The sequence below is a fragment of the Bubalus bubalis genome, chromosome 3 (assembly GCF_019923935.1).
Source record: "Bubalus bubalis isolate 160015118507 breed Murrah chromosome 3, NDDB_SH_1, whole genome shotgun sequence".
NCBI lineage: Eukaryota > Metazoa > Chordata > Mammalia > Artiodactyla > Bovidae > Bubalus > Bubalus bubalis.
This window is the reverse complement of record NC_059159.1, coordinates 85,464,855-85,479,181: the sequence shown is the minus strand read 5'-3', so window position 1 is coordinate 85,479,181 and position 14,327 is coordinate 85,464,855. Positions and strand designations below refer to the sequence as shown.

The 14,327-nt window shown below is 43.4% G+C and overlaps 2 protein-coding genes across 2 annotated transcripts; both read left to right on the top strand.

Annotated features, from left to right (window-relative positions):
- Positions 1–4,235: 4,235 nt before the first annotated feature.
- On the top strand, positions 4,236–4,978 carry LOC102391532 (interferon omega-1-like). Its single transcript, XM_006055519.4, has one exon. It carries the CDS (start codon positions 4,341–4,343, stop codon positions 4,926–4,928), a length of 588 nt encoding a protein of 195 aa, XP_006055581.3. The 5' UTR covers positions 4,236–4,340; the 3' UTR covers positions 4,929–4,978.
- Positions 4,979–12,803: 7,825 nt separating this feature from the next.
- Positions 12,804–13,501, top strand: LOC102391865 (interferon omega-1-like). The gene has a single exon (XM_006055520.4). It carries the CDS (start codon positions 12,839–12,841, stop codon positions 13,499–13,501), a length of 663 nt encoding a protein of 220 aa, XP_006055582.4. The 5' UTR covers positions 12,804–12,838.
- Positions 13,502–14,327: the final 826 nt, after the last annotated feature.

Here is a 14,327-nt window from a genome sequence, read left to right as displayed (position 1 = left end):
GGGTCTAGCGCACAGGGCAATAGTTGCCGCACACGGCTCAGCTGTTCCGCAGCATGTGCATCCTCTAGGACTACATGTGGTCCTATTGGCAGGTGGGCTCCTCACCACTGAGCCACCATGGAGGCCCCTCAGGGAACATGTAAAGTACACTGAGAGGTTTGGAAACCTTCCTGAGGATAAGGGTCCTAAAAAAGTAAAAAACATTCTGATATTACTGCTAGAAATATCATTTCATTAACAAATTAATTTCTAAATAACCTTTTCATGTCAATTCTATAGTATTACTCAATGATGTTTAATAGGTTGAGCAAGAAATTTTTTATAAAGATAACTATACAAGGCTTTGAGGTTTACTTCACAATTCAAGCCAGCTTCACCCTGCCAAGGAGAAAAATGTTCACTGCTTCTGTCTAGGAAGCACACGTGTGCTTCCATCTTGGTCACACACAGGCCTCCTCAACACCCACATCTTGACCAGAAGTTGGGAAATAGAGTAGTGGTTCTTCACTGGACTCTGTCAGTAGACACCAGGATGACCTAGCTGGACTGGAGGTGAGAAACACAGGTGTCTTCCTTGAGAATGAGAACAGCAGGTTACCTGAGGAGGTCTCCTGGAAGGGGTCCTTGTCAACCAAAAAAAAAAAAACCAAAACCCAAAACATGACTCCTGAGAATTCATTTTATTGGGAGAACTTGCTGAAGACTACAGGCCAGAGGACAGCCTCCCCTCAGCTCTGCGGAACTGCTCCATGGATGTAGAGGAGGTCAGAATGCATGCGATTGTGGTGAAGGGGTGACGTGCAGATAAACTCACATCTTGGGAGAAAGTGGCTGAGAATCAGGAGGAACAGATGTCTCTCTGAAAGATTTTAGATCTTTTCTACCCATGAAAAGTTGTAAAATTGGGTTTATCCATTTTCTATGGAAATTATTTAACTATCCGAAGGCCTGTTGTGTCAGTTTTCCCAGAGCACAGAGTGCTTCGTTCCTGATCTTAACCCTGAACTCCTATCAGGACGTGTTGGAGGTCAGGGACTGCAGTGGGTAGAGACTTCATTCTGCAGAACCTGATGTGGAAAGATGTTTTCATTGTCATCCTGAAGGAGAAACATCAGAACTCATGTGGCAAGAAACTGTTGGATGCTTTTTTTTGTTCTTAAGCTCACAAGAAAGGGCAAAAGATTAAAATACATAGAAACTAGGGCTTACCTCTCATAGGGTCAATAAAATCATTTTACTATATTTCATGAAGAAACCACTCATAAAAGCTTAGACTTCTGCGAGGCTTGTGTGATCGGACTTCCCAACCAGGGATTGAAATTAGGTCACAGCAGTGAAAGTTCTGGATCCTAACCACTAGACAATGAGCAAACTCCTGCTTTTCTTTTAGCTGGCAGAACAATCTACTCCCTTCTAACTACTTAATAGTGATTTTGACTATTTATGATTAGATCTCAATTTTGCAGACTGCAGATCACACACTGCGGCCCTACAAAAAAATAGATAGTGACCCTTTGGCATCTGAAATGGATTAAGGGGTCTTTGTCAACTCATTCTCCTCCTCACTTATTTCATTGGTTCCTTAATGTCATGTCCATTTGCAGCCTTCCTTTTTTTTTTTAATTGGATCATTCAGACAAATCAAAGCCCCCAAGGTTTGCTCCTGAATCTTTGCTATGATTGGAATAGTTCATTTGTCTAAATTTATATCTCCAGGAGTATAAGTAAGTAGGAACCTAAGAGTTAATGAGAGGATTCAGTTAAAATTATAAACAGCTTGAAAATGACTAGTCCATTCAGTTCAGCTCAGTTCAGTCATCAGTTGTGTCCGACTCCTTCTGACCCCATGAACTGCAGCATCCCAGGCCTCCCTGTCCATCACCAACTCCCGGAGTTCACCCAAACCCACGTCCATCGACTCCGTGATGCCATTTAGCCATCTCATCCTCTGTTGTCCCCTTCTCCTCTTGCCCCCAATCCCTCCCAGCATCAGGGTCTTTTCCAATGAGTCAACTCTTCGAATGAGGTGGCCAAAGTACTGGAGTTTCAGCTTTAGCATCATTCCTTCCAATGAACACCCAGGGCTGATCTCCTTTAGAATGGACTGGTTGGATCTCCTTGCAGTCCATGGGATTCTCAAGAGTCTTCTCCAACACCACAGTTCAAAAGCATCAATTCTTTGGTGCTCAGCTTTCTTCACAGTCCAACTCTCACATCCATACATGACCACTGGAAAAACCATAGCCTTGACTAGATGGATCTTTGTTGGCAAAGTAATGTCTCTGCTTTTGAATATGCTGTCTAGGTTGTCATAACTTTCCTTCCAAGGAGTAAGCATCTTTTAATTTCATGGCTGCAGTCACCATCTTTAGTGATTTTGGAGCCCAGAAAAATAAAGTCTGACACTGTTTCCACTGTTTCCACATCTATTTCCCATGAAGTGATGGGACCAGATGCCATGATCTTCGTTTTCTGAATATTGAGCTTTAAGCCAACTTTTTCACTCTGCTCTTTCACTTTCATTAAGAGGCTTTTTAGTTCCTCTTCACTTTCTGCCATAAGTGTGGTGTCATCTGCATATCTGAGGTTATTGATATTTCTCCTGGCAATCTTGATTCCAGTTTGTGCTTCTTCCAGCCCAGTGTTTCTCATGATGTACTCTGCATAGAAGTTAAATAAGCAGGGTGACAATATACAGCCTTGATGGACTCCTTTTCCTATTTGGAACCAGTCTGTTGTTCCATGTCCAGTTCTAACTGTTGCTTGCTGACCTGCATATAGGTTTCTCAAGAGGCAGGTCAGGTGGTCTGGTATTCCCATCTCTTTCAGAATTTTCCACAGTTTATCCTGATCCACACAGTCAAAGGCTTTGGCATAGTCAATAAAGCAGAAATAGATGTTTTTCTGGAACTCTTGCTTTTTCGATGATCCAGCAGATGTTGTGAATTTGATCTCTGGTTCCTCTGCCTTTTCTAAAACCAGCTTGAACGCTCCATTAGTAGCAGGCAATAAAATTCAGCTATTATTTTTAATATCATAATTACTATTATCCAGACTAAGTTCAGGATGTTTTGCAATCATTTAAATCTATTTCATTCTAGTTTTTTTCAAAGCATCTTCTCTTTGCCTGAGTGGATTTATTACCTAGACAGATGTTCAGCAAGGCTGGTTAGTATTCCAGAGAGGGTTAGTATTCCAGCAATTGGCATTCTAGTTGTCCATCTCTTGTTAGGTGATGGGTTTGACTTCTTCCTTCTCTCCTGAAACTAATCCTACATGCATTAATTGAAGGAAAAATGAGGTAGTTGATCTTGCAAAGCAAAGGACAATCACTTGACCCAGGACTTGACTTTCGTGAGCTTCTGTCAGAAGAAGCCATGGCCCAGCCTTTCTGTTTTTCATACTGGCCTCATGCTTCTCCTCTGCCACAGCCTCATCCCCAGCTGTGCTGCACTGAGGTTTGCTAACTCAGAAGACATCATTGTGTCGGGGAAAACAACTTCCCTTCATTCATATTCAGACATTCAGACTTAGATTAGTTTTCTTTTTGCCCACAAAACAACTGTGGAGTTTTACTTTCTAGGAAAGTGGCAAAGGGAAACAACAACAACAACAAAAATCTAAAGTCTTAAATATGATAGAGCTACAGCCCCTCTGCCTTTCTTCACTTCGCTTTATTGTTCTTACTTCAAGGTGAATTAGAACTAGAGCAGGAGCAGCAAGACCAATTCTGGTCAACAAGTCACTAAAAGAATGTAGAAACTAAGTGAAAAATTATACTCAAGTGAAGGAAAGAAGCCTATTTCTCCCTGAACGAGTAGCCTGGTTCTCACAGTCCTTCGTTCTCAGAGGGAGAAAGAGATAGAGGAACAGACATACCCAGTGGAATCAACGGCCTGAATGAATGACTGAAACTCACTAGAATCTGTGATATAAACTTCCAATGAGAGACAACACCATCACTGAATCGCCTCCCTCCAGCTCAGAAACTCTGAGCAGAAAAGTGTTTAACAGTTTAAGTAAAAGTCTTGAATAATAAGAACGTTCTCATTTGAGTGACAAATATCCAATTGGATGGGTACATTTGAAGTTATTGGGACATACTTAAGTAAATTTAGTAAAATTAATACTTTAAACTGATGACATTTTCTTTGATCATATTGTGAATACATAAATGAAAATCAAAAAAGGAAGTGAAAGTGTATTAAAACAATTAGAAAATGAAAATTACCATGTTCCCTATTTAATGGCCTTGCTTAGAAAGAGTGGCATCAGAGAATCTACCTCAAGGTTCCATCAGACGCTGCTTCAGCCAGGCCAGCAGCAGCCTTATCTTCCCCATGGCCTTCATGCTCTCTCTACTAATGGCCCTGGTGCTGGTCAGCTACGGCCCGGGAGGATCCCTGGGCTGTGACCTGTCTCAGAACCACGTGCTGGTTGGCAGGCAGAACCTCAGGCTCCTGGGCCAAATGAGGAGACTCTCCCCTCGCTTCTGTCTACAGGACAGAAAAGACTTCGCTTTCCCCCAGGAGATGGTAGAGGGCGGCCAGCTCCAGGAGGCCCAGGCCACCTCTGTGCTCCACGAGATGCTCCAGCAGACCTTCAACCTCTTCCACACAGAGCGCTCCTCTGCTGCCTGGGACACCACCCTCCTGGAGCAGCTCCGCATTGGACTCCATCAGCAGCTCAACGACCTGGACGCCTGCCTGGGGCAGGTGACAGGAGAGGAAGACTCTGCCCTGGGAAGGACGGGCCCCACACTGGCCATGAAGAGGTACTTCCAGGGCATCCATGTCTACCTGAAAGAGAAGGGATACAGCGACTGTGCCTGGGAAATCGTCATAGTGGAAATCATGAGATCCTTCTCTTCATCAACCAGCTTGCAAGAAAGGTTAAGAATGATGGACGCAGACTTGAACTCACCTTGACATGACTCTCACTGACTAAGACACCACATCACCCTTGCACACTCCCCTGAGGTCATTTCAGAGGACTCTGATTTCTGCTTTAGCCACAATGTTTCCTGAATTCAATCAATAGGACTTTCTCAGTAGCAATAAGCAAGTAGATATAAAAAGTATTCAACTGCACGGGGATCAGTCCATAAGGGATGACTGCCGTGATGTTATTTATGTTTATTTATGTATTTATTTTCTTTTATCTCATATTCATATTTTCATGTAAAAATATTTTTCTGTATTGTAATAAATTTTAGAAAATATGTTCATTTCCTTAATCTTCTAATTTGTTTTATTAAATTTTTATGAAAGTAAATTTGTTTTTTCATTATGAAGAACTAAATACTTATTTTATCTACATAAACCTATCGTGGAATAGTATTTGTCCATTAATACTACAGAATAGTCATATCACGTGATTTTTGACAATCAGAAATGATTGTCGAAAGGTAGAATTCCTGGAATTCCCTGGCAGTCCAGTGGATAGGACTCCATGCTTCCAGTATGAGAAGCTCAGTGGATACCTGGTCAGGGAACTAAGATCCTGCAAGCTGTGGAGTGCAGCCCTCTCCACCCCCCCACCCCCAGCAAAAAAGGTAGAAAGGAGTCTCTGAAACGGTGGTAAATGATTAGCCCTCAATTCACAAATATAACTAGTTTATAACCAATTCACAAGTAAAACTAGTTTATACCCAATCAGCAAAGAATGGTTGGTGTCAGTATGTGGGGGGAGGACTCTCCTCCTCCAGGGAAGCTGTGAACATGTGGTGCTGAGTGGCTGATCCTGACACCTGTTACTCTTCCTCCCACCTTCTCCTCAGTCCTGCTTTACTGCACAATTCACTCCCTTACACTATATCTTCACTGCCTCTAACACAGGAGCTCTGTTCTGTGATGGTTTCTAGCTTCAAAGTTTCTCTGAGTGGAAATCACTGGAAGAGGACACTAGTGAAAGGAGAGTTCTAGAAGCTTCAATACCTTTGAATTGCTGCTCTGCTATTTAACAGCAGTGTGACCCTGAAAAATATCACAAACACTAAGGAGAAGGAAATGGCAACCCACTCCAGTGGTCTTTCTTGAAAATCCCATGGACAGAGGAGCCTGGTGGGCTACAGTCCATGGGTCATAGGAGTTGGACATGAGTGAACCAACTTAGCATGCATGCAGGCACACATTCTATCTTGATCTTCTTCTCAAATCTGGGGAAAATAACAGTAGTTTTTCATAGGAATGCCATTTAGATCAATGAGTCCATATTACAAGAAGCATAAAAGTGTGCTTGGTCAAATAATCAGGACAGTGAGAGTCCCAGAGTAGCATGGGGAGCAGGCAGGACAGCTGGCCTGAGGCAGTGACTGGAAGGTAACACTGGAAAGATGCTAGGTCTTTGGTAAAAATATTTAACTAGGATGCTAGTTTCACAGTATATTCAGTGTGTGAACTCTCCTGTGCTCAATGCTGAAGACAATTCCAGTTTCTGTGTTTCAGACTTCTAGAAGTATTCTTAGGAAGTCACAGAAATTCTTTGAGACAGAAGAATTAGTAGAAAATGCTTTGATCTACTATAAAAATGAATAATAGGGAAATCATAGAGATCTCATTTGAATGCAGAAAATCACACACATTACTCATTAATAATGTTTCTTGCTACTTTAGTATGAGTACAACTCTACTACTTATAGAAGACATTTCTAAACTTACCTTCTCCACAAACTGTTGGGTTTCAGTCTTTCAGCAGCAAAGCAGAGGCAGGAAGAAAAGAGCAAGGGCCATGCAGGGTGAGGCTCTGCTCTCCAGCCCTGGGCCGTCCTGGGTTTGCTCCCAGGTGTTTTCCGTGGAGACTTCAGTCCCTAAGTGCCGGCAGTGTCACCTCCTAGGGTCGGTCCTTCTCAGAAATCAGTGCCTTTGAGGAGAGACTGCTACAAGTGTGTGCTGTTGCTGCTGCTGCTAAGTCGCTTCAGTCGTGTCCGACTCTGTGCCACCCCATGGACTGCAGCCTACCAGGCTTCTCCATCCATGGGATTCTCCAGGCAAGAACACTGGAGTGGGTTGCCATTTCCTTCTCCAATGCATGAAAGTGGAAAGTGAAAGTGAAGTCGCTCAGCTGTGTCTGACTCTTATCAACCCCATGGACTGCAGCCTACCAGGCCCCTCCGTCCATGGGATTTTCCAGGCAAGAGTACTGGAGTGGGTTGCCATTGGATTTCCAGCCATCAATCGCAGCATAAATGGGCACCGGGGAAAAAAGCTCTGGGTAAAATCTCCCAGGAAGGGGAGGGTGGATACAAGGGCTGGTGCAGAAATCAAAGGCTCTGAGAGAAGCGGCGGCAAAGCTCCCCTGGGCAGTCCGGCCCGAAAATGAAGTTTCCTTTCCGCTCGCGCGGCCCCACGCGCTCCGTGGGCCCCAGCGGCGCCTCGCCCGGGTTGCGGCTCCTGCAGAGGGCGACCCCCGAGTTCTCCTCGTGGATCCGCAGCCCGAGTTGGCCGCTCTGTACCTGGAGGAGGGTCCAGCTGGGTTTGCGGCGCCGGTTTGTCAGTTACTGAGAGATCGGGCGCCCCCTCCCGGCCGTTCAGTTCAGTTCAGTGGCTCAGTCGTGTCCTACTCTTTGGGACCCCATGAATCACAGCACACTAGGCCTCCCTGTCCATCACCAACTCCCGGAGTTCACTTAAACTCACGTCCATCGAGTCGGTGATGCCATCCAGCCATCTCATCCTCTGTCGTCCCCTTTTCCTCCTGCTCCCAATCCCTCCCAGCATCAGAGTCTTTTTCAATGAGTTAACTCTACGCATGAGGTGGCCAAAGTACTGGAGTTTCAGCTTTAGCATCATTCCTTCCAAAGAACACCCAGGGCTGATCTCCTTTAGAATGGACTGGTTGGATCTCCTTGCAGTCCAAGGGACTCTCAGGAGTCTTCTCCAGCACCACAGTTCAAAAGCATCAATTCTTCGGCGCTCAGCTTTCTTGACAGTCCAACTCTCACATCCATATATGACCACTGGAAAAACCATAGCCTTGACTAGATGGACCTTTGTTGGCCAAGTGATGTCTCTGCTTTTCAATATGATATGTAGGTTGGTCATAGCTTTTCTTCCAAGGATCAAGCATCTTTTAACTTCATGGCTGCAGTCACCATCTGCAGTGATTTGGAGCCCCCAAAAATAAAGTCTGACACTGTTTCATCTATTTGCCATGAAGTGATGGGACCAGATGCTGTGATCTTAGTTTTCTGAATGTTGAGCTTTAAGCCAACTTTTCCACTCTGCTCTTTCACTTTCATCAAGAGGCTTTCTAGTTCATCTTCACTTTCTGCCATAAGGATGGTGTCATCTGCATATCTGAGGTTATTGATATTTCTCCCCACAATCTTGATTCCAGCTTGTGCTTCTTCCAGGATGCAGCGAAAGGAGCTTGGAGGGCTGCTTAGCTTAGTGCAGGACCTGAGCTGTTTCACTGAGGCCCAGGGGAAGGGCTGAATTTCTGGACTCTTGTTTCCCTGCTGATGGCCATGGGGATATTCTGCTCCATCCCTCACAATTCACCCGTTAGCATAAGTCTTCTTCTATTCTTCCAGTCATTTCCCATATTCATGTAATTTGGTAGCATTAAGTATGCTTTACCTATATCCACAATTACCATCAGCTTGGGGTTTTCTACAGAGGATTCACTGAAATGTTTCTAAACCAATCTGAGCAGGGGTCATAACTCTCAAGGATCTTGTCCATCATGTATCTCAATTTTATGGTAAACATCACTTTATAATCTATGAATCATCTTGGACAGTTAAATACGATTATTTTGTAATTATTAGAATTATTAATTTTGTCAAGCACAGTTAGACTCTCAGTAATAACTACCACTTGATAATTTCATTTTGCTTCTTATACAAAATAATCAGGATACTTTGTAAATCGCTCAGCTTCTCGAGAATTTGGAGGCAGACGTTAATGGAAATAAGAGATTTGTAACATCGAGGTATGAAACAACAAAGGGACATCTTGTGTTAGAAGTAAAAGAGGGAAATAAGCGGGAGTTCAGTACATGCAGTGTGCTCAGGTGTTTATGCTGTGGACAGGGAGTTTGGAATCTGACATATTAGGTTTTGAAATCTGGATTTACAAATTCATTATTAGATTATTTCATTCAAATAAAGTCTTAGCAGGGGGCTCTTGGAAAGGAGAACATTAACTCAGTTTCACTATGTTGGAAGGATTACGTGAGTCCCTTCAGAGGCTAAGGAATTTGTCGCTGTTGTCACTGTCATTTGATGAACACTGATAGTCTGTGGAATTTGTCTGGTGAAAGTGTTAGTCGCTCAGTCGAGTCCGACTCTTTGTGACCCCATGAACTGTAGCCTGTCAGGCTCCTCTGCCCATGGAATTCTCCAAGCAAGAATACTGGAGTGGGTTACCACTTCCTTCTCCAGGGGATCTTCCCGACTCATGGTTTGAACCTTGGTCTCCTGCATTGCAGGTGGATTCTTTACCATCTGAGCCACCAGGGAAGCCTGGTAGGTCCTTGGTAATTAGGTTCACAGTATAACATTTATAACATTTAATAAGTAAACAATTCAGGATGGATGTGCCATAAAAAGTGAGGGTAGCATCAGGGAATGTGTTCTTTTTCCTCAAATAAATACCAAGAATGAAATAGATCCTAATGAATCCTTGCCATAAACACAATACCTTGTTATCTTCTTATTACCATGTTACAGACTGAATGTGTGTGTGTTCCCCAAATTCATATATTGAAACCCTACCCCTCGAGACTCCCTGATGGTCCAGTGGCCAGGACTCCATGCTCCCATAGCAGGGAGCCTGAGTTGGATCTCTGGTCAGGGAACTAGATCCTGCATGTGGCAAGCAAGATTTCCCATGGCCCAAGTAAAGATCCTGCATGAAGCAAGGAAGATCCAAGATCCAGTATGCTTCAGCTAAGGTTAAATAAGCACATAAAATAAATAAATATTTTTTATTTATTTATGACAGGGAATGAAATGATTCCAAAAGATCCTGATCTTAATCTGGGTAACAGTAAAATTATGATATTAAAAGTAATAGCTGAATTTTATTGATTGCTAACCCTAATGATGTCCCTAATACTCCAGTTTATGATATGATCACATTGATGGGTGCAGGAGACCAAGGTTCAAACTGTGAGTCGGGAAGATCCCCTGGAGAAGGAAATGGTAACCTACTCCAGTATTCTTGCTTGGAGAATTCCATGGGCAGAGGAGCCTGACAGGCTACAGTTCATGCGGTCAGAGAGTCGGACTCAACTGAGTGACTAACACTTTCACCAGACATATTCCACAGAGTATTTAAATATTTAAGTATTTAAATAAAAAAAATTTAAATATTTTTAAAATTCTTAAAAAACCTGTAGAAACCCAACCCATCAATGTGATCATATCATAAACTGGAATATTAGGGAGATCATTAGGGTTAGCAATCAATAAAATTCAGCTATTACTTTTAATATCATAATTTTACTATTACCCAGATTAAGATCAGGATCTTTTGGAATCATTTCATTCCTGTCATTCTAGTTTTTTCAAAGCATCTTCTCATTACCCAAGTGGATTTATCAACTACACAGATGCTAGGCAATGCTGGTCTCCTAAACCCTGCCAGAAAGGGTTTGTGTTCTAGCAACTGGGGTTCTCATTGCCCGTCTCTCTTCCGTCTCTGCTTATACTGATCACATGTGGATTAAAGGAAAGGAAAATCAGCTAGCTGGTCTTACAAAGCTGAAGGCAGTCAACGGACCCAGGACTTGGCCTTCATTGAGCTTCTGTAAGAAGCAGCCCTGTCCCAGTCTTTGTGTTGTTCATACTGGCCTCATCCTTCCCCTCGGCCACAGCCACTCCCCAGCTGTGCTGCACTGCAGTTTGCTAACTCAGAATAATACATCATTACGTCAGGGGAAAACCACTTCCCTTCTTTCATACTCAGGACATTGAGACTTACCCTTGTTTTCTTCTTGCCCACAAAACAACTGTGGAATTTTACTTTCTAGGAAAGTTGCAAAGAGAAACAAAAAACAAATCTAACATCTTGAAACTGAAAGAGATGCAGCCTCTCTGGCTCTCTTTACTTCCCTTTCTTGTTCTCACCTCATCATGAAATAGAACCAGAGGAGAGGCAGGAATACCAACATTGTCCAATAAATAAGTCACTGCTGCTGCTAAGTCGCTTCAGTCATGTCTGACTCTGTGCGACCCCAGAGATGACAGCCTACCAGGCTCCCCTGTCCCTGGGATTCTCCAGGCAAGAACACTGGAGTGGGTTGCCATTTCCTTCTCCAATGCATGAAAGTGAAAAGTGAAAGTGAAGTCGCTCAGTGGTGTCCGACTCTTAGCGACCCCATGGACTGCAGCCTACCAGGCTCCTCCGTCCATGGGATTTTCCAGGCAAGAGTACTGGAGTGGGGTGCCATTGCCTTCTCCAAAAAAGTCACTAAGTATATATAAAAGTTTAAATGAAAAATTACACTCAAGTAAAGGAAAGAAGGCTATTTCTCCTGGTCTAGTACCCAGGTCTCACTGCCCTGCAATCTCAGAGGAGACAGAAACAGAGGAACAGAGATGCCCAGTAGAATCAACTGCCTGAATCAATGACTGAAACTCCTTAGATTCTGTGACATAAGCTTCCAGTAAGAGACAATACCATCACTGAATCTCCTTCCTCCAGCTCAGAAACTCTGAGCAGAACAAGTGTTGAAGAGTTTAAGTAAAAGAGTTGAATAATAAAACCTATACTTGGCAAAGTAAATATTATTTATCTACTGAAAGTAAAATAATTGCAGTTGGAAACTCCAACAACAACTTGCACAAACACACTTTTGCTCTCAGCATCTGAGCACTGCTGACACTTTAGACACCTGGGGAAACGGGTCAGGAGAAGAAGAGGTCACCACTGAGAACTAGGGTCCTTCACACAAAAACTCCAGGGGAGAGGTTGGGGTTTCGGGGAGACAATTTATTTTCCCAACAAATCAATAAGCCCTCCACAGAAAGGAGATTTTCGAGTCCACAGGATGTGGTGAGCCTGTCCTCAGGGAGGGAGTCCAGCAGGTGAACAAGGGGACTCAGTCACTCCAGAGGACAGGGGGTGGCTCCATCTGATCTCTCCCTTGTGAGTGAAGTGCTGCTGGGAAAATACAATTATCCTGGATGTAGAGTCTCCTCACCGATGTTCTCTAAGAAAAAACATGATTCTGGTGGGGGTATTGGCCCAGTCTGTGGAGGATGACAGGTCTCCAGTAAGAAAATGGTGGAAAGAAAGGCTGAGTTCTGTAATGGTCCTGCCCTCATGGTTCCCTGATGGGCAGGGATCTTCAGGAATGTTTCTAAAAGGAAGAGAAATGTGGGAGGAGTTCAAGGACTGATAATAATCAGCCTCTTCTATGAATCAAACACTAAAGAAAACTCATCATTTGTTTCCAAGAGCTTAACTCCCAGGGTGATCTGGTAAATCCTTTATAAATATGGAAACCATAGAGCAGACAGAGCCTGGCTTCCTATGGAATCAAAGAGGGAAAAATGGAGCCTAAGAGCAAGCCAAAAATGTGTTCATGGATGAGAGGAGAGCAACACTTATGCATGAGAGATAAAGGGCGATAACATGTGTGATTACACATGTGCATCAAGTCTGACTTAAGACAAAGACCTTTGTCATTTGATTGAAAAATATCCATTTGGATGGGCACATCTGAAATCACTAGGAAAAGGCAAAATTAATAGTCTAGAAGGAAGAAAATTTCTTTGACTGTGTTGAGAATACGTAACAGAAAACCAAAAAAGGAAGTAAAAGTGTAGAGAAATGACTAGAAAATGAAAACTATCATGTTCCCTATTTAATGGCCTTGCTTAGAAAGCATGGCATCAGAGAACCTACCTCAAGGTTCCACCAGACGCTGTCTCAGCCAGGCCAGCAGCAGCCTCATCTTCCCCATGGCCTTCGTGCTCTCTCTACTGATGGCCCTGGTGCTGGTCAGCTACGGCCCGGGAGGATCCCTGGGCTGTGACCTGTCTCAGAACCACATGCTGGTTGGAAGAAAGAACCTCAGGCTTCTGGGCCAAATGAGCAGGCTCTCCCCTCACTTCTGTGTGCAGGACAGAAAAGACTTTGCTTTCCCCCAGGAGATGGTGGAGGGTGGCCAGCTCCAGGAGGCCCAGGCCATCTCTGTGCTCCACGAGATGCTCCAGCAGACCTTCAACCTCTTCCACACAGAGCACTCCTCTGCTGCCTGGGACACCACCCTCCTGGAGCAGCTCCACACTGGACTCCATCAGCAGTTGGACGACCTGGATGCCTGCCTGGGCCCAGTGACAGGAGAGGAAGACTCTGCCCTGGGAAGGACAGGACCCACACTGGCCGTGAAGAGGTACTTCCAGGGCATCCATGTCTACCTGAAAGAGAAGGAATACAGCGACTGTGCCTGGGAAATCATCAGAGTGGAAATCATGAGATCCTTCTTTTCATCAACCAACTTGCAAGAAAGGTTAAGAATGATGGATGGAGACCTGAACTCACCTTGATATGACCCTCACTGACTAAGATGCCACATCATCCTTGTATACTCACCTGGGGTCATTTCAGAAGACTCTGAATTCTGCTTTAGCCCCCAAATTTGTTGAATTAACTCAGCCGATACATGTCCATAGTAATAAGCAAGTAGATATAAAAGTAATCAAGTGCAGGGGTATCAGTCCATAAGCAATGACTGCCCTGATGTTATTTATTTATTCTTTATTTATTTAGTTAATGGAATATTTTATCTCATCATATTTATATTTTCATATTGAGATGTGTATGTTTACATTGTATTAAAATTTAGAAAATATATTTCCCTATTCAATTAAAATTGTTATGTGGTTTATTTATTAAATAGTTATCAAGATAAATTTCTTGAGTTTTTATTTTGAAAACCTAAATCCTTATTTTGTCTACAAATACCTATGACAAAATAGTATTTGTTCACTTTACTTTGAAACAGTTCTATCACTTTCTAACAAGTGTCTTTCAAAAGGTGGAATTCTGAGAAACGTCTGTGGGTGCAGTTGTTAGGACTCTGAGTTTTTCCTCCAGGGAGCCTTAGTTGAGGAACTAAGAACCTATAAGCTGTGGAGGGTGCCAAAAAGAAAAAAGGTAGAAAGGAAATTATGAAATTGTAGAAAATGGTTAGTCTTGATGTCATAGGCATAACTAATTTATACCCACTCATTAAAGAATGGTTGATATACATATCTGAGGGAAGCAGTCACCTCCTGCAGGAAAGATGATACCATATGGTGTTGTCTGGCTGCTCCTGACTCCTATTACTCTGCCTCCCACCTTCTCCTCAGCACTGCCTTACTGAGCAAT